Below are 20,844 nucleotides of genomic sequence, written 5' to 3' on the forward strand. Positions count from 1 at the left end.
GGACTTGAGTTCAAATTTCACCTCAGACACTTGACACTCACTAGCTGTGTGACCTTGGGCAAGTCACTTAACCCCAATTGCCTCATCCTGGGTCATCTCCAGTCATCCTGATGAATATCTGGTCACTGGATTCAGATGGCTCTGGAGGAGAAGTGAGGCTGGTGACCTGCACAGCCCTCCCTCCCTCAAAACAAAGTCAAGTGCAAGTCACGTCATCATTTCCCTGATGGCATGGTCTTCTTTGGCAACGAAGGATGAACACACACACCCTTCAACTATTCTGCATTTATCTTGTATATACCTATGATATGTATACATTGTTTTCCCATATAGAATGTAAGCTTTCTGAAGGCAGTGGTCATTTTGGCTTTTTCTTCTCTCTCCAACGTCTAGCAAAATGCCTGTCACATGGTAAGTCTCATAATAAATGCTTGTTAATGGATTGACTAGTCCCCATTGTATGGCAGTTTCAAGAGGCCACTTTCCTTGCCCACAGTCACACAGAGGGTAAGGGTCAGAGGGGAAATTTAAACACAGGTCTTCCTAATTCAAAATGGAAACTTTCCTTTGCAGTAAATTGTACTTCAATACTTCATTTTGGCTGAAGTGAATATTATTAAATGTCAGAAGGTACAGTCCTGATACCTGGAATTTTGATTACTCACTCTCAGGAACCTGAGTGGAAGGGACTGATTACAAGGGAGGAGAGCTGAGGAATGAAGGTAGAGATCTCAGAGGAACTAATAAATTTTGGAATCATGGATCAAAGGTCATGGGAATGATTCCTTATCTTTGTTTGACAGCTTATGCAAGGTACCCCAAAGGGGGAAGGGAACAAGCATTTATTAAGCATTTGCTGTGTGCTGGGAATAATACTAAGGTCTTTACAAATATCTCATTTTATCCTGGCAACAGTCCTGGGAAGTAGGCATAATTATTATCTCCATTGTATAGTTGAAGAAACTGAGGCGGAAAGTGCTTATCTGAGGCTGGATTTGAATCTAGGTCTTCCTAGATTCCAGGTCCCATGCTCTATCCACTGTGATGTTGTATTCTTCTAGGCATTTTCACATCCATTCTCCTATTGTCACAATAGCCCCATAAGGTAGGCAAGAAAGGTGGCATTAACCCCAGTTGAAAAATAAGGAAACTGAGGCCAGGAGAAACCATGAGTGCTAGATGGAGAAGCAATGCTAAAGGTTTCTTAATCTAGTCAGGAAGTAGTTCTAAACAGAGGAGGAGAACTGGCCAATTACTTAAGGACTGACCAGGATAAGAACACAGGTCTTCTGACCTCAAGCCAGTGTTCTCTGCCTTGTCACACTGGCTTGGTATACCAGAGGTTGCATCTTTGGATGGGTAGGACCAGGGCTGGGAATAAAAGAGTTTGGGTGCATGCCATCAGGCTATGTCCTAACCCTGGGCACAGACTGACTGACCCCTAACAAAAGAAAACTGTCCTCATCAGGGAGTGCAGGTGGCTCCCAATTAGTGGAAAACATGCTCAATGTGGATGATTTATTGAAAGTGGCTGAACGTACAAAGGCTGGATGTACTCTTTGGAACCCTACCCCCTTTCTGCATGATTAGTCAAGCCACCAGCTTTGCACATTGGCTTATATAGGCTGGGTGCCAGAATCTGGTGCCAGCTCTGAGCTTGGGCAACTGACTGCTTATTTAAGACTGAAGTCTCTGGCACCATCTGGGCCTCCATCCTCACTTTGCTGGTTCTTCCTGCTGCATGAGGGAATGGATGATGGGACATGGTCTCAGCTCTAGTTGATCCTTGGGCAGGTTACCAGACTTAGGAGAGTAAGGAAACTTGGCTCTATGGCCCAAAGCTGCTCAGCCTCCCACATGTATAATAGAGGGTTTCCTGTGCCCCCGTGCTCCACAGTCACCCAGGACCACAACTGTTGCTATTTTGTGTGTGTGTTAAGGCATTCGTATGTGTTGATGTATGCACATATCATATGTACACATTATATATCTACATACACATATGTCTGCACACATGTGATTATAATGTATGCCTATGTAGATTATCAGATGTATAAGAATGCATATGGACACATACTATGTACACGTATATACGTCACACAAATGTAGCATGTATGTTCTTGTATGTATGAACATGGTATATATGTGTGGATTGTGAACATGTATTATGTGTGTATGCATGTGAATATGTATAGCCACCAGAATTCTATTTAGCTTAAAAAATTTGCATTGACTCTCCCTGTATTTCCCATGTTGCTCTGAGATATCCCTCCTTGTCTTGTCATTCCCTTCTCTTCTACTTTTTAGGGGAAGATAAGTGGTTCAGTGGATAGAGCACAAGAGGACCTGAGTTCCAATCCAGCCTCAGACATTTATTAGCTGTGTGACCCTGGACAAGTCACTTAACCTCTATTTGTCTCAGTTTCATCATCTGTAAAGTGGGGATAATAATAGTCCCTATACCCCAGGGCCATTAAGAAGATCAAATGAGATAATAATGGCAAAGTGCTTAGCATAGTGCCTGGAACATAACTACATAAATGTTAGTTATTATTATTTCAACTAAAACAAACTGAAATAACAAAATCATAGAGTGAGCTCTGCCTTGGAAAATGACTTAGAAAGGACCAGGAAGGGAAGGTACACTCTAATTTGGGGAAGTCCTTTGCCGGTGCTACATTTATTTTCACAGATGTCATAGACTAATGAAATCAATAAATGCATTAACTGGTCACAGAATGTATATTTACAAATAGCTGCTGCTCATCAGTGGTAAAGTACTTTCTGTATATCATTTCACTTGCCCATCCCAGCAACTCCATGTTGTGGGTACCACAGGTATTGTGATTTGTATTTTACAGATGAGAGGTTGCATGACCCCACATACACACATAGGTCCCCAGACTCCTAGCCACCTCCTTCCTCTTCAAACACTGACCCAAAGCTGCCTTCAAACTGGGACACTGACACACATTGCTTCACTCAAATGATCACAAACACAAGGTGAGAAGGAGGCCTCCTGTAGGGGAGGGTCCTAGATAACTCACAACTGAAACAATCCTTCCCTGATAATATAGAATACAGGGTAATCCTGGGGACCGACTTTTTAGGTTTTTGTATCTGTTTATTTGATCTTGACCTCAGTGCCTTCATGACCCAACATGAGAATGTCAAATGTTTTAAGAACACCCTAAGATCACCCTCTTCCATCCTCCCAGATTCCAGGTAATTGCTTTACTCTCCCCACTCTCCTCCCCTTCCAATGTTCTGCTTCAACTTCTAACTAGATCCCCATGTCTCCATCCTCAGGTACTTCGAATTTTATGAGGGGCCTTTTGAATATAACTCCACCAGATGCCTGGAACTTCGCCATGACATTCTGGAGGTGAAGGTGCTGTCCATGTAAGTGTGTCCTTTTATCAAGAGTTCTCTGGCAAGGTGGGGTGGGCGAACTTTTAAGCCCACTGATAACCTGTGTGATCCTGGGCAAGTTCCTTCCCTGGGCTACAGTTTCCTCACAATTGTCTTCAAGCATTTGGTTTGAGAGCTCCTAAGTCCTAGTTTCAATATTTTGTGATCCTATGAAGTCCAGGGTGTCCCAGAAATCTCAGTTCAGTTTTCTGTTATTAAAAGCTTAAACCTTTACTTTTGGGACTCCCTGTAGCAGGAAGAGAGGCATTAACAGGGAACTATACCTGGAGTCAGGAAAACTGAGTTCAAATCCTGACCTAGGCACTTACTAGCTATGTGACCCTGGATGATTCTCTGTTCCTCAGTTTCTTCTTCTATAAAATGAGAGGGTTGAAATTGATGGGCTCTCATGTCCCTTTCAGCATCAGATCTGTGATTTTATGAAAAACCTCTTATCCTTCAGGATGAGCAGAAGGATAGTTGGAATGACCCTCTTCCGGCAACCAGGCTCATTTCCATGTAGGTGGCCAACTACCCTTACTGGTAATTTTCAGTGAAACCTGATACACCTACAATCAATAAGATAAAGATTTATTAATACCATCTGTGTCTAAGGCACCGTGCTAGATTCTGGGAACCAAGACGAAAAAGAAGCCATCCCTGCCCTCAAGGGGCTTCTGTGGTATGTTCTCAGAAAAAATGTGATACAAAGAAAGGCAAAGAAAGGACAGACAAGAAAAAGTGCTTGAATAATTTCTGAGGAAAGAGAGGACACTATCAGTTAGGGGGATCAGGGTTAGGCTAAATGGAGGGAAGAACGCTGAAGCTGAGCCTTGAAGGGAGAGAGGCAATCTCAATCTCAAATCTCAAAAGAATTCCAGGTCTCACAGCCTGATGTTCTGAGTGCACAGAAATGGAAGATGGCGTGTTCAGTTCAGGAAACAGCTGGTACCCTATAGCTAGAACATATCCTTTAAGAGGAAGAATGTGTAAGAAGATGAAAAAAAAGCAGGTTGAAGCCAATTTGGAGAGGGACTTGAGAACCAGGTGGGAGAGTTTTATATTTTATTTTAGAGACATCAGGGAGCCACTGACCTGTTTTTGAGTGGGTGCATGATATGATCAGAGTTGTGCCTCAGGAAGATTATTTTGACACCTGTGTGGAGGATAAATTGGAGTTGAGAGAATCTGGAAGAAGGGAGTTCAATTAGGAAGTTCTGGAAATAGCTTAGGTGAATGGTACTGAAGGTGGTGGCCTTGAGAGCAAAGGGAAAGAGATAAATACAAGAGATGTTGTGAAGGTACAATTGATAGAATGTTGTAACTGATTAGATGTGGTGAGGGAGAGGAAAAAGTTGAGGATACCTCAAAGGTTATGAATCTGAATGGATAGAAAGGTGGTGGTGTCCTCAACAGAAATAATAAAATGTAGAGGAGGGTTAGATTTGGGGGGAGTACCAAGAGGGAGAGAGAGAGTGAGAAAGAGACAGAGAGAGACAGAGAGACAGAGAAAAGGTCCCAGGACAGAGTCTTATGGGAAATCCATATGCAAGGGGTGGGAAATGGATAATGACTCAGCAGAGAGGACTAAAAGGCAATGATGAGACAGATTCTCCTAGTTCTTCTTCTAGGGAAGAAAAGTATCTCAGAAGCCAAGGGACGAGAGCATATGCAGAAGAAAAGGATGGTGATCAGTAGCAAAAGTTTTAGAGTTCACATGGGATGAAGATTGAGAAAAAGTCATTAGAATTTGCAGCTAAGAGATCATTGGTACCCTTTGAGAGAACATTGTCATTAGAGGGATAGCGTAAGAAGCCAGATTGTGAAGGATTGAGGAGTGGATGGTGAAGAAGTAGAAGCAGAGAGGGGAGAAAACTCTCCCTATGTGCTTAGAGGTAAAAGGAAAGAGAGACACAAAGATTTTAGCCCAATTTGGGGGTAATTTAGAATTAACTTATGAGTCACTGCTGTTTTTTTCCTCCTCTTCAAAATCAGAAACAGCATTTAATGAGTACCTATTCTGCACAAAGCAGAAGGCTGGGAAAAGAAGCAAAAAACATGGTTCCTGGCCTCAGAGAGTTTATAGTCTGGTTGGGAAGAAGGTACAGAGTCATAGAAAGTTTGCCAATGATGCAAAAATAGTCTATGCCAAACCCTGGATGAATGAATTGATAAAAGCTTCTAGGAGAGGCTCAAGGAGGGAAAGGTTCCTCCACCAACTTGGGCACAGGTCAGTAGGAAAGGCTTCACGGAGGAGGTGGGAACTTGAGCTGATTCTGAAGAGTAGGCTGCAGCTAGACAAATAGAGAACAAAAAGGAGGGCAGTATTTGAGGTAGAGAGAGGAGGAATGATGAAAGTGAAAGTGCAGAGGTGGGAATGTATGGGGCATATTCAGAACAGTAAATCATGCACCAGTTTTGCTGAAATAGAGGATTGGTATAGAGAAATAAAGGGAGATAAGGTTGGAAAAGTAGGCTGGGGCCTTGAATGCTAGGCTGTGGAATTGTTAGTCTGAAGTTGCCTTGAGTTCTAAATCATTTGACCAATAAGGGTTTATTGAGAATTTTCTATATGCCCAGTTCTATGCTAAACATTGGGAGTATATAAAGAGGTTCGCTGTGGTTCTTACTATAAACATGAACACTCTCTGAATCGCATTGTAGAATCACTATATCCACATGTGCTCATTAAGTCTGAGAAAGATTGGATAGCAAATTTAAGAGGACACAGAGCAACTTAAGGGCATTTAAATAATTACTAATCTACCAAACTTCAAGTAGTACCTTGTTTCCCAAGGAAAAGACTTTGCCTAATGGCACCATACTTCTCTGAGCAAAAGTGGTCAGAATCATGGAAATAATTTAGCCACTTGACATGATTTTTCAATCTTTGGAAATGTCAGCATCTGGAAAATTTCAAAAACTGTGTTTGTATGCACCTGTGCGCATGCGCGCGTGTGCGTGTGTGTGCGTGTGTGTGTGTGTGTGTGGTGGTTAATAGAAATACAATAGGTGCTCAGTAAATTTTAAATTGAATTATTATTACTACAATAATAATAATTATGAATATTATTACTATTCTATTTATCTGGAGTTCAATTATCTGGCAACCTGGATTAACTGGGAGACAGCCACGAACCCCAAAGTAGGCACAAAAAAAAAGTATCTGAGAAGCCTAGTAGCTGATCCAAAAGCTCATTCACTTTATTCATAAATGAACCCCCTCAGGCTCTTACTTAAAAACTATTTACTCTTATTTTGGGCCATCTGGTTTTTGGCCACAACATATTAGAAGAAGGGACAGAAAGACTGGCATAGACAGGGAGAAGTGATGGCTGACAGCCTTACATTCAGAAAAACTCTACAAAGCAGTCACAGTACTCAAAAAATCACCACAGTGTAAGGCTGTTTTGTGTAGGTAAGAATGTTTTGCCCTGAAGGCATCACTGTATTAAAGCAAAATGTAGTTGATATTCTGAGTGATGAGTCATTGAGAAAAGGTTAATTCCTGATGGATGATTTCTAAGATTCCTTCCACCTCTTTCTATGGCACTATGTTCAGTTCTTTTACTTAAGAAAGCACAGAAATATAGGACACATTTTAAAGACTTCCTTCAAAATGGTTAAGACAAAAGCAATTTTTTGACACTTAAAAAGATAAGCTTTAGTGATTCACTTATGTGGCACAATTGATTCCTGTGTGATACTGAGTTTAATAAGGACTCTCTCTCTCTCTCTCTCTCTCTCCTCTCTCTCTTTTGACTTGACCTGTGATTCCATCAGTGTAAAGAGCTCCAGGTGAGGAATTCTCCCTACCAGTGCAAATTGGCACCTGCTCTGAAATTTAGCATCTTAGAGAATTGTCTGGGGGGGCACTGAGAGGTTAAGAACCTTGTACCAGGGTCACAGAGTCAGTATGTGTCAGAAAGCAGGACCCTCCTGATTCCAAGATCAGCCCTCAATGCGTAATGCCATACTGCCTTGCATTTAATATTGTACTTTAAGGTTTTCAAAATGCTTTCCTTACAATTAACCTGTGAGGTATGTAGTATGATTTTTATCCCTCATTTACAGATGAGGAAACTGAGGTTCGGGAAAATTAATTGATTTGTCTGTGGTCACTAGGTTGCAAGGGTGATTTGAACCCAGGTCTCTTAAGTTTAGGGATCATTACACCACACCACACTACCTTTTGAACCTGGCCATGTAACATTTGGTCTTTTAAAATCTGGATAAAGGGCCTTCCCTGAAGAGTCCCTCTCCTCTCCCACATCAGGGCCGTGAATCAGGGAGTAAAAGAGCTACTTCATGGCATTCTGAGAGGGCCATGTTCATTGGTATTCCTTGGACTATGTACTGAGAGCTGATGCTGACTTTGGACTGTGATAAGAAGAGAATATTGGGGGTCAAGGTGAACTGGGTTGAAATTTACTAGGGATTGAAATCTGGTGCAAACTCCCTCTTTTTAAGGAAAAATCCCTCTCAGTACTCAGTGGTGCTCAAATAGGCCATCTTTCAGACATCCTGGCGCTGTGGGGAGTGGGACCTAGTGGAGCCAGGTTTGGACTTATTGTCAGGGAAAATGCCAGCCTAGAGGTTTTTTTGTTGTTTGTTTGGATCATTTCTGTGGGGAGAAGGTATGTGGGACAGCCATAGTAGGGTAAAGGGGTGGTAGTAATGGAGAGAGACAGTGTGTGAGAGATAGGTGTGTGTGTGGGGGGATGTGATGTGATGTGTGTGTCTACCAGGTGGTGCAGAGCAGCCTGCGTGTGAAGTTGGACAGTTTCTCCCTTGGGCTGAGGGTGATACAAGACTTTGCTCTGAAACAGCACCTCTCTCCTGACTCTCACAGAATGGTGTGCTAGGCTGAGAGAAGGTGAAGAGAGCAGGATGGGGGAGGAGGGGATGAAGGGCAGGGTGGAACAGGAGAGGATGAAAAAAATGGCAAAAATGTCTCTGGATGAGTTAGTGAAGCCAGCTTTGTGATATCATTAAGGTATCCAAGCCAAACTTAGGGCTGACCTTTTAACTACAGACGAGCCTACTGGCCTCAACCCTGGTCTTGAGCATCCTGCACCTTCTCAGAAACAGCAATACTGTGGCTATTTTCAGTTTGTGCTCAAATTCCTCCTTGCCCATCTGCTATTTTCTTTTAGGTTCAGACTTTCTTTGAGCCTGTGGGCCCGTGGACAGCTGTCTAATGAGGTCATGGCACTTTTTGACTTGGTGTGAAGTTCTGAGCATGAGATCTTGTCTGTTCTCAGTCCTTAGGATGCTGGGTAGCTGTGGAGAGCTCTGGGTTCCAAGGATTCCTTTTTGATGTTGGCTCCCTGGACCAGTCTGAGAGGGTGTGCCTTTGATGTTCCTCACCTCCTGTTTCTTCACTTTTACCAACAAGTCTCCCTCCTCTATGCTTCAGGTGTTTAGTGCCTACTGGCTCTCTTCCTCCCTTATCTCCCCAAGATCTGATCTTGTAAGAGGATTTGTGATCTGTCATTGATGTGTGATTGTGAAGATGTCAGAGAAGTTCATAGGATGATACGTTTAAAGCTATGAGTGACCTGATCTAATTATAGGATCATTGACTTAGTGGACAAAGGGACTTCAGAGGCCTCACTTCACAAAGGAAGAAACTGAGTGCCCAAGCACTCAGTGACTCACCCAAATTTATACAGGGGGTGCCAGAGGCAGGCTGAACCAGGCCCTCTTCTCCCTCTGTAGATCCCTGCTTCCTTTTTCCTATGCAACTATGAAAGGTATTTTGTGGGACAGGAAAACTTTTTCCTTTCTTTGAAATCACATTGCCATACTCTGCTTCCCTGGATAGTAGAGCCTGGTTTATAGGATGGTAACTTGTCCCACTCATCACCTATGGAGGCATATTTCTGCAGAATGAACCCAAGATTTACCTTGTGGTAGTTTATCATTTCCAGCTGATGGTGAGGACTAGCATCCTAATTTAATGTGAAGCATACTCTCCTTTATGGGAATCTTTTTTTGACCAGGTAGGGTTGCTAGACCTCTTCATCGCTCCAACACACAAACAGATTTTAATGGAGGACCTAACCCTACTCCTGAGCTAGATACTGTGGGAGGTAATGTTAGTGGCTCTCATTTCTGTAGGCCTTGAAGACTTAGAAGACGCTTTCCTCAAAACAATCCTAATAAAGTCATACTGTACACATTATTATCATCATTTTTTATAACTGAAGAAAATGAGGCTTCAAGAGGTTATTTTATTCATCCATAGCTACTCAATCCACAGGTAAGTAATGTTGCCCATCAACTGGGGAATGGCTGAACAAGTGGTGGCATATGAATGTAATGGAAAACTATTGTGCTATAAGAAATGATGAACAGGTGGACTTCAGAAAATCCTGGAAAGACTTATATGAACTGATGCTGAGTGAAATGAGCAGAGCCAGGAGAACATTATACACGGTAACAGCCCACAGTGTGCGAGGACTGTTTCTGATAGACTTAGCCCTTCACAGCAATGCAAGGACCTAAAACATTTCCTAAGGACTCATGATGCAAAATGCCATCCACATCCAGAGAATGGAATCGGAATGCAGAATGAAGCAGACTATTTTCTATTTTGCTATGTTTTATTTTGTTTTTTTCTCATGGTTTCTCCCATTTGTTTTAATTCTTCTATGTGACATGACTAGTGTGAAAATGTGTTTAATAAGATTGTATGTATAGAACCCATATAAGATTGTATGCCATCTTAGGGAGGGAAGAGGGAGGAAGGGAGGGGGAGACAACTTAAAACTTATGGAAGTGGTTGTTGAAAACTGAAAAGGCAAAAAAAAGTAATGGAGTCCAGTCAAGTTTAGGATCCTTTCTTTCCTTTCTGAACCCCATCCAAGAGTTCACTCATTCTGCCAGGGACGGGTAAGAGAGTGCCTAGATTACATAAACTCATATGCAGGTGCTAGTGACTTAGTCTGTTTCCCTACTCCAAGTATTTGTATTTTAAAAGAGGACCCTGCCCAGAGTAATGTTTAACCCCTTTAATATGGTAATATCAGGCAATACATCTCCTGCACCTGGAGGAGGGAAATAATTAGTGGGGGAAGAAAAGGGATGTTTCTGGTGCCCTACAGAGTACATCCCATCTATTCCACCAATGCACTATGTCTGTATTATGAAATAACAAGAAATTAGATCAGTGAGGTTGGGGTTGGGGGAAGGGTGATGAAGGAGGGTTTGGAGACCTCTTTGCTGTTTATAACTCAGAGTGAAGCCTTCTTTGGGCCTATCAGCAAGCTCACATGCTCTTTCTACGACAGCTTTGATACAGCACAGAAAGGAGACCTCTACTAGACTAGGCTGGGCTCATCTAGAGTAGAATGCAGATACTTTACATTTCAACAAACAACTCACTCCTGATACCTATAGAAAAGGATCATTTCTTCATCATTCTTTCTCAAATACTTCACTTTTTGACCTTCAGTGGGAGCAATAAGGTGTATGTGTGTGTGTGTGTGAGACAGACAGACAGAGACAGAGACAGACAGACAGAGAAAGTGGAAGGAGAGATAGAGATAGACACACACACACAAAGAGAGGAGAGAGACAGGCGGAACAAAGAGACAGAGAGACTGAGACAGACAGTGAAATAGAGAGACAGAAAGAGTAGAGAGAGACAGATAGAATGAAGGGAGAGACAGAGAGAGAGACAGAGACAGACAGAGGAAGGGAGACAGACATAGACAACACACACACACACACACACACACACACACACGAGAGATTGAGCACACACCCCTCTGGGCTCACTTGCAAGTCCACTTTCAACCCAATTTGGAATAGAGAATAAGGCTGGATATGTAGCTTTGGGAGTCCTCTTCACAGAGTTAATAATGAAATGCATGAAAATGGATGAGATTTTTTTTCCCTCTCACCTTCAGGAATGGAGAGCATATACACATACAAACCAGTTAGCTTCAGTCAGCCCTTTTCTACTCTTCAATTTTTATTATTATTTTTTTCCTGCACTGCAAAAAACCTTTGGCAGCCATCTGCCTTCCCATGGCAGGGCTGTAGAAGAAGTATTCTTTGTTCTAGCACCTCTCTAGCTGCTTGGGCTTTGCAAACATTTGTTCCCTTTCTCTGTCAGCAAATTAAAGAGTGCACAAAAGATCATTATGGAGCAGTTGCCTATCTTCTCCCAGTAGTAGAAGGGCTTATTGGGAAAGGGAGAGAGAGACACCCTGCGGGGCCCCTTTGTGCATGATGTTCTTTCAGACTCTGAACCGTGCAGTACAGCCTGACCTTGCACTGTTTTGTTGGACCTACTTTCTTTTAATCCTGTACTGAACGATTTTTTTCCCTTGAATTTTCAGTTTATACAGGATGAAAATGGCTGAATTTTTGTGGTGGGAATGAAAGTAAAGAGGGGAAAGGGGTATAGATCCGGGGATCTCTAAAAACCCTTTCAGCTCTGTTATACTATAGCTGCCCTTTGTCACAGTCCAGATGAATTCCAAGGATCCCTCTACCTCTCATAGTTGATTTTCAGCTGGAATAGTTCATGTCTCCCTGTTCTCTCCTACTTTACCAGATTGAACCCTCTGTTTTCTACAAGCCTCTGGTCAGGCCTTTTCACTGTCAGCATTCTTGGGCAGGGGTGCCTTCCCTAAACAGAGAGGGGGGAAGCCAGAAGAAGGACATGTATAGTGGAAGGAACACTATTTTTGGAGTCCTAGGACTTGGATTCAAATCCAATTCTGTCACTTATTACTTATGTGATCTTGGGCTGACCCGTGCTTTTTTCACAAATGAAGATACTGAGGCCCAGTGGAGTTCAGTGATTTGCCCAAGGTCACAGAGGTAGGAAGTGGCAGAGCCACTTAACTCTCTGGGTCTCAGTTTCCTTATCTCTAAAATGAGCAGATTGGACTCTCTCAGGTCCTTCCTAGCTCTAGAACCCTTAGGCCCTAGAAGGTTACAATCACCACTCACACTTATTTCTTTTTAAAAATATTCATTTATTTTTAGTTTTCAACATTCTCTTCCATAAGTTTTAAATTGTCTCCCCTTCTGTCCCTCCTCCCACCCCAGGACAGTATGCAATATGATATGGCTCTACACATCCATTCCTATGAAACACATTTTCATATTAGTCATGTTGCATAGAAAAATTATAATGAATGAGAGAGATCATAAGAAAAAACAAGACAAAACAAAAAGAGAATAGTCTGCTTCACTTTGCATTCTGACTCCATAGTTCTTTCTCTGGATGTGGATGGTATTTATCATCATGAATCCTTTAGAACTGTTTTAGGTCCTTGCATTGCTGAGAAGGGCTAAGTTTATTAAAATCAGTCATTGAACATTGTGACTGTTTTTGTGAACAATATTCTCCTGGTTCTGCTCCCTTCACTCGCCATCAGTTCATATAACCCTCTCCAGGTTTTTCTGAAGTCTGCCTGTTCATCATTTCTTATAGCATAATAGTCTTCCACTACATTCATATGCCACAAGTTGCTCAGCCATTCCGCAATTGATGAGCATCCCCTCAATTTCCGATTCTTGGCCACCACAAAAAGAACTGCTATAAATATTTTTGTTCATATGGGTCCTTTTCCCATTTTTATGATCTTTGGGATATAGCCCTAGAAATGATATGACTGGGTCAAAGGGTATTTACATTTTTATAACTCTTTGGACATAGTTCCAAATTGCTCTCCAGAATGGTTGGATCAGCTCACAGCTCCACCAACAAGGAATCAGTGTTCCAACTTTCCCACATCCTGTCCAACATTTATCATTTTCTTGTTTTGTCACATTAGCCAGTCTGATAGGCGTGATGAACCACTCTTATTTTTATAGCATGTTAGTGTCTTGGCAGGTCAGATTCTTTTCTTTTTTCTTCCCATAACTGCAGTTGCCCTCTAAGGACTGGACACTTCCTAGCATCTCCAGAATCATGCCTTGTGGGTGGCTGCCCATTCATAAGACTGGTCTTGTCCCTGGGCCAATGGGCAAATGCTTGATTATCTCCTGGGACAACAAGATACCAGTGGTGACTTATTTTGAATGCTAATAATTTTGCTTGTTGTCAGTGAATAGCTAAGTCCTGTGTAAGACTAACAGATGAGTTAAACCCTGGCTGTAAGCCTCCCACAGTGACTCTGCTGTTAAAAATAGTCAATGATGACTGGTCCCTTGATGAAGGTCATTCCTGCAAGAAACCTATAAGGATTAGCAGGGGGTATAGGGGAAGGAGAGAAGAGAAGGTTACTGCAGAAACAAATAGTGTCAACATCATGAAGTTTCTTGCCAGTATCTTCGCCAAGGGACCAGCCCTTGCTGACACGGCTAGTATCATGACCATCTTTTTACATTCTGTGACCCTACTGCCAGGTGACCTGCTCCTAGGTGTCCTAGAGACACCATGGGATCTCATATTCCTCACACATCTCAGTCAGCTTTGCAGTAGCAAAGATAGAAACTGCTATATGAAGATGTCAGCAAATACTGACTTGCTCACTTATTATAGTTTCATCAAGTCTGCCCTCTGTGTGTATATGGGCCATTCTGAGAATGGCCTTTATGATAAAGATTTTACAGAAATTGTTTAGCTGGTCACTTACCTGAATACTGAATGCCTGGATACTGAAACCTCAAAACCTTAAGGGGACCATTGTGGAGGGGATCCCTTTCCTGGTTGTAGCCTATCTAGAGAAATGGTGCTTCTCCCTGTCCTTACCACTCTGAAGAAGGCTTCCTTGAAACCTAGAGAGATTTTGGTCAGAAATAGGACTGATAGGCAGATCAAACACCAAGGAGGGTAATTGAATGCTTTGCTCTGGAATGACAGACATGCTTAACCACAATAGGACTCTAAGACTACAGTCAGGGGAAAAACTGGTTTGAAGGTCATGGGATCATTGATTTTGAGCTGGAAAGAATTTTAGAGATTATCTAACCCCTAATTTTACAAATGAGAAAAACTGATGCCCAGAGAATTCAGGGGACTTGCCCAAGGTCACAAAATTAGTAGCAGAGGAGGGATTTGAATTCAAGTCCTGTGATTCCATATTCACAACTCTTTCCACCATACCAAGCTACTTCTCCTGAAGTATTACTAGGAAGAAGAGGGAAAACAAAGAGAAAGGCACAGCATCTTTTGAAAAAACAGCCCTGTGAAAGAGATCAGACTTGCTCTGCATGTTCCCAGAAGGCAGAGCTAGCAAGAATGAGTGGAATTTACAGAGAGACAGAATTCTTTTCATTTTAAGGGAACATTTAGCAATCATTAAAACTATGTCAAAGTGGCATGGGCTACTTCAGGAGGTGGTGGATCCAGTCACTAAAGATCTTCTAGCAAAAGCTGGATGATCTCTCGCTGGGTATGATGAAGAGGGGATTCTGGCTTAGCTACTGGTTGGACCAGATAACTTTTGAGTTTCCTTGCAGCTCAGTGGTGGTTCTACAAGTCTTCAATTCTGTGAATGAAAATTTGGGTCTGTTGTGGCCCAAATTTGATTTTCAAATAAGTTAGTATTGCTAAGATTCTTTTCTGTTTCTTTGGTGATGGAATGATCACCTGAAATATGTAAACTTCTTTTTGTAACAGTATGACCAATGGAATCTTCCCCCCCAGAAAGAGAAGCATATGTTTTGGAGAGACACCATGGGATCTCATATTCCTCACACATCTCAGTTGTGCAGTAGCAAAGATAGGAACTTCTATATGAGGATGTCTGCAAAAGCCAGCTTGCTCACTTATTGTAGTTTCATCAAGTCTGCGCTCTGTGCATATATGGTCCATTCTGAGAATGGCCTTTATGACAAAGATTTTACAGAAATGGTTTAGCTGGTCACCTGCCTAAAGGCTTTAGAATTCTCTAGAACTTTTCCAACTTGCCTATACCACCCTCACTCCTCTCCTTTTCTCCTGAACCCCTCAGCCCTAGGGGAAACCTCAGTGTCTGCAGTCCAAATAAACCAGGCAGCTCTAGTTTCTATGGTTAGAACTTTGTGATCGGCACAATATTCCTGATGGTGAGGAGATGTAAGGATTTCTGTACCATAGGGATTCAGAAGGTTTAGGTGGGTGGAGAATAATCTATTGCATTTATTTTAATCATGAAAACTTTGGCTAGACTGAATTTTGATGATTTCCTCTGTTCGCATTTTTTAAAGGGTGAAGCAATCAGAGCTGTTTGACAGGTGGAAGAGTCTCCAGATGTGCAAATGGGCTATGAATATCTCAGAAGCTAACCAGTTCAAGTATGTAAGATAATATTGTCTTCCTCTTCCCCAAATATCCTTGATCTGCTCTCTGTCTACACCAGGGTGGGGAACCTGTGGCCTCAAGGCCACATGTGGCCCTCTAGGTCCTCAAGTGCAGCCCTTTGATTGAATCCAGACTTCACAGAACAAATCCCCTTAATAAAGGGGATTTGACAAGTAACCTAGTATGGTGGAAGGAGTGCTGGATTTGGAATTAGAGGACCTGCCTTCAAAGCCTAGCTTTGCCGCTTACTACCTGTGTGACCCTGACCAAATCACAGAACCTCTTTGGGTCTTAGTTTCCTTCTTTGTAAAACAAAGGAATTTGACTAGGTGACTTCTAAGGTTACTTCCAGCATTAAATCTGAGCTCTTTTGTTATTCCTGTCCAATGACTGCCTATGCCTGAGAGCAGTTCATTGTTAGTACCTCACTATCTGGCACATAGTTATATATTATTTTGTGCTATGTGCTGATTATCACACACATGTAAATATGGCCCCTCAAGTTAGTAGGAGATCAGAAACCGTGTCTTAACCATCTTCTCCATCTCATCAGTACAGTGCTGAGTGCATTACAGGCACTCAATAAAGACTTGTTGATTGAGTGATATTATTTATTGTATTATATATTATATTTTGGTTTTCTAATTATTAAGCAGGTAGACCTCACTTTATGGAGTATACCAAAGGAAAATGTATGATTTGGACTTTAGTCAATCAAGTTCCCTTTAAAATATGCTCAGGGATCTCACAATTTAAGGGAATCTTGTGGAGAATCTAATTCAAAAGTGATGAATGACTTTATTGACACCTCATAATTTATCTTTGGAGATCAATATTTTTCTATGTTGAGCTTTCCTCAAGAAGGGTTCATCTCTAGGAGGAGTGTTAATAATAGCCTCTAGTTTGTGAAAGGCAAACCTTTGATTTTAGTAGTAAATGTATTATTAAGCCCATTCTACAGATAGAGAAACCATATATATAATTCTTGCCATGTTTTCCATAAGTCATCTATAGGTTATCTAATTAGCTGGAGGCCTACTATAGATAAACACACATACATAAGCACACATATATCCATATATCTACATACATCTCTCTTTCCCCCTCCCTCCCTCCCTCCCTCTCACTCTCTCTCTTGGGGGGTGGGGGTGGTACTAGCTGTCCATGTGTTATCTAGTTTTTTTTTTGAGTCATATATGTCCACATCTCACATATAAGTCATTTTTTGAATTATGCTATACCCTACTCATACCCATCATGTGCCTTTCTTTGAATTATTTGTAATTTTAATTCTTCTGGGATTATAGCTTTCCATTTTTACAGCACTGGGGAAATACTGATACTAAGAAATAGTTTGCAACATGGAGCAGCATGAGATCATTTGAAAGCAATGAACAGTTTTCGAGATGTCATCTAACCTAATCTCTTTCTTCTAATGCCTACTATGTCTTGTCTGATTAGAGTGCCTGATCATGATATAGGTGGTCTCACTCAGGTTCTCTTTTCAGTTGCATGTCATAGTCTGGACATCATCTATTTTGTTTTTCCAGTGCGGGTGATTAAGCCAAGTGCCTTCACTGAGGATACTCTGTAATGTTCTCTAGAAAAGAAACATATGAACCGATAGCTTCTGACTTCTTAGTTCCCTTTAAAATATGCTCAGGGATCTCACAATTTAAGGGAACCTTGTGGAGAATCTAATTCAAAAGTGATAAATGACTTTATTGACACCTCATAATTTATCTTTGGAGATCAATATTTTTCTATGTTGAGCTTTCCTCAGGAAGGGTTCATCTCTAGGAGGAGTGTTAATAATAGCCTCTAGTTTGTGAAAGGGAGCAAAAACATACTGTTCATGCTCTTTGCCATTATTTTGGTCTTCTAATTATTAAAATTATACATTTCAATTCCTTAATTCTCTCTTTTTCTATTTTTCATAAATTTTAAAGTTTATTTTAAGCTTAAATACAAAATAGGAAAAGAAAAAATATCATGTACACAGCAGAATATGAGAGAATTCAGTATAAAACCATAAATTTCCATTTCAAGAAAACCTATACAATAAATACTACACATTGTTTTCAAAGCTGGCCAGCTTTGCTTTCTTGTAGGTTTTCTTTCGGTTTTTGCTGTGCCTTTTTTTACTTTGTTCACTGCCTCCCTTCCAAGAAGGCTACAATTAAGTGTGGATTATGTACATATATGCATAGATATCTACATATATACACATATACACTCATATACATATATGTAAGACCATCCTGTTCTGATTTCCACTTGTCATCTGTTTCTCTGAAGATAGATAGTATTTTCCTTTAGAAGTCCAAGTCTTATCATGTTTTTCTAAATCAACCAGCTCATCATTTCCTACCCCACAGCAATATTCCAACTCAATCACATTCTATCCAAGAAATTGTGGATGAAAGTCCCCCTGCCCTCAATTTTCTGCATTCCTTCTATTGTTGGCTGCTTTTATTTACATGAGAAAGTTTTAATTTAAAATTATCAAAAAATTATCCATTTTAGCACTTCAACAACACTCTCACCTTAAGATATAGTTTAAGGCCTGATACTACTGAACCTGCTTGCTTTATGTCTTTTTTCCCCCGATGTTTTTGAAGTTCTTGACCTTTTATTCTTCCAGATGAATTTTGTTATTTTTTCTAATTCAGTAAGATAATATTTTTAGTAAGTTAATTGAGATGGCATTATATAAATAGACTAGTTAGGCAAAATTGTTATTTTTAAATTATATTGGCTTTACCTACTCATGAATAATAAATATTTACTTTAATTATTTAAATCTGATTTTATTTGTATAAAAATATTTTATATTTGTGTTCTGGTGTCTGTTTTGGCAGGTATACTGTCAGGTATTTTATCCTGTCGAGTTATTTTAGTTTATTTTTTAAATTTTAATTAATTAATTAATTTAACTTTTAACATTCATTTTCACAAAATTTTGGGTTCCAAATTTTCTCCCCATTTCTCCCCTCCCCCACCCCAAAACACTGAGCATTCTAATTGCCCCTATCACCAATCTGCCCTCTCTTCTAACATCCCTCCCTTCCCTTGTCCCCATCTTCTCTTTTGTCCTGTAGAGCAAGATAACTTTCTATACCCCAGTATCTGTACTCCTTATTTCCCAGTTGCATGTAAAAACTTTGTTTTTAAAACTTTGAGTTCCAACTTCTCTGCCTTCCTCCCTCCCCACCCATCCCCATCTAGAAGGCAAGCGATTCAATATAGGTTATACATGTGTAGTTGTGCAAAAGGCTTCCATAAAAGTCATGTTGTGAAAGACTAACTATATTTCCCTCCATACTATCCAGCCCCCCAATTATGCTATTCTCTTCTTTGACCTTGTCCCTCCCCAAAATGTTTACTTCTAATTACCCCTTCCTCCCATTTACTCTCCCTTCTATCACCCCCCGCACCCTACTTATCCCTTTCTCCTCTACTTTCCTGTAGTGTAAGATAGACTTTCATACCAAATTGAGTGTGCATGTTATTCCTTCTTTAATCCAAATGTGATTAGAATAAGCTTCACTTTTTTCCTATCACCTCCCCCCTTTTCCCCTCCATTGAAAAAGCTGTTTCTTGCCTCTTTTATGAGAGATCATTTGCTCCATTCCATTTCTCCCTACTCCTTCCAATATATTCCTCTCTCACCCCTTAATTTTATTTTTTTAGATATCATCCCTTCCTATTCAACTCACCTTGTACCCTCTGTCTATATGTATATGATCCCTCCAACTACCCAAATACTGAGAAAAGTCTCAATAGTTACAAATATTATCTTTCCATGTAGGAATGTAAACAGTTCAACATCAGTAAGTCCCTTATGATTTCTTTTTCCTGTTTACCTTTTTCATGCTTCTCTTGATTCTTATGTTTGAAAGTCAAATTTTCTATTCAGCTCTGATCTTTTCATCAAGAATGCTTGAAAGTCCTCTATTTCATTGAATTACTATTTTTCCCCTTGAAGGATTATATTCAATTTTCCTGGGTAGATGATTCTTGGTTTTAATCCTAGCTCCTTTGACTACTGGAATATCATATTCTAGGCCTTCTGGTCCCTTAATGTAGAAGCTGCTAGATCTTGTGTTATCCTGATTGTATTTCTACAATATAAAAATTGTTTCTTTCTGACTGCTTGCAGTATTTTCTCCTTGACATGAAACTCTGAAATTTGGCTACAATATTCCTAGGAGTTTTTTCTTTTTGGATCTCTTTCAGGAGGTGACCTGTGGATTCTTTCAATATGTATTTTACCCTCTGGTTCTAGAATATCAGGGCAGTTTTCTGCCCCCTTCCCCCCTCAGTCACCCTGGGGCTAGGGCCAGATCACTTCATTCTCTGGCACTGGTCCCACTGGCTTTTCCCATTGACCTTCCAATTTATCCTCAGCATTTTGGTGTGCAGCCCATGCTGGACTGTGCTCTGCTTCCAGTGTGGCATGACAGATAGTTTCTGGAGACCTTTCAAACTGTCTTGGGCTGGAGATTTGCTTCACTCCATCATTCTGTGGGTTCTGCACCTCCAGAATTTGTTTAGAGCCATTTTTTTACAGATATTTAGTTGGACTTGGGGGCAGTGCTCTATAAAGTCTGTGCTGTTATTCCACCATGTTGGCTCCTGACCTATAGTCTTTCAATGTAATAGCTGCTAGGTCTTGTATAATCCTTACTGTAGCTCCATGATATTTAAATTGTTTTTCTTTCTTTTTGCTTCCAATATTTTCTCCTTAACCTAGGAGCTTTGAAACTTGGCTATAATATTCCTGTTAAGTTTTCCTCTTAGAATCTGTTTCAGGGATGATACATGGATTTTTTTCTATTTCTGCTTTGCATTCATGTTCTGCAATGTCAGGGCAATTTTCCTTGATAATTTCTTGTAATATTGTATCAAGATTTTTTTAATTGTAATTTTTAGGCAGTCCAGCTATTCTTATATTATTTCTCCTTGCTCTGTTTTCCAGATTAGTTGTTTTTCTGATGAGATGTGAAAGTATTCTCTTCTATTTTACATTCTTTTGGTTTTGTTTTATGATTTCTTGGTATCATAGAACATCATTAGCTTCCCTTTGCTCAATTCTAGTTTTCAACGAATTATTTTCTTAAGTTTTTGATTCTCTATTTCCAGTTAATTGATTTTATTTTCAGAATTTTCTTGGATTG

General features: G+C 40.6%; 1 protein-coding gene across 2 annotated transcripts in view; it reads left to right on the forward strand.

The window, feature by feature from the left end:
• ST8SIA5 (ST8 alpha-N-acetyl-neuraminide alpha-2,8-sialyltransferase 5) overlaps positions 1 to 20,844 on the forward strand; it is a 138,366-nt gene that overhangs the window by 64,205 nt on the left and 53,317 nt on the right. For both annotated transcript variants that reach the window (XM_072605217.1, XM_072605218.1), the window contains 2 exons: positions 3,310 to 3,402; positions 15,571 to 15,657. In XM_072605217.1, the coding sequence (XP_072461318.1) occupies positions 3,310 to 3,402; positions 15,571 to 15,657 (180 nt within the window). The remainder of the gene's footprint in view (positions 1 to 3,309; positions 3,403 to 15,570; positions 15,658 to 20,844) is intronic.

This window comes from Notamacropus eugenii, chromosome 4 (assembly GCF_028372415.1).
Source record: "Notamacropus eugenii isolate mMacEug1 chromosome 4, mMacEug1.pri_v2, whole genome shotgun sequence".
In the NCBI taxonomy this organism is placed as follows: domain Eukaryota; kingdom Metazoa; phylum Chordata; class Mammalia; order Diprotodontia; family Macropodidae; genus Notamacropus; species Notamacropus eugenii.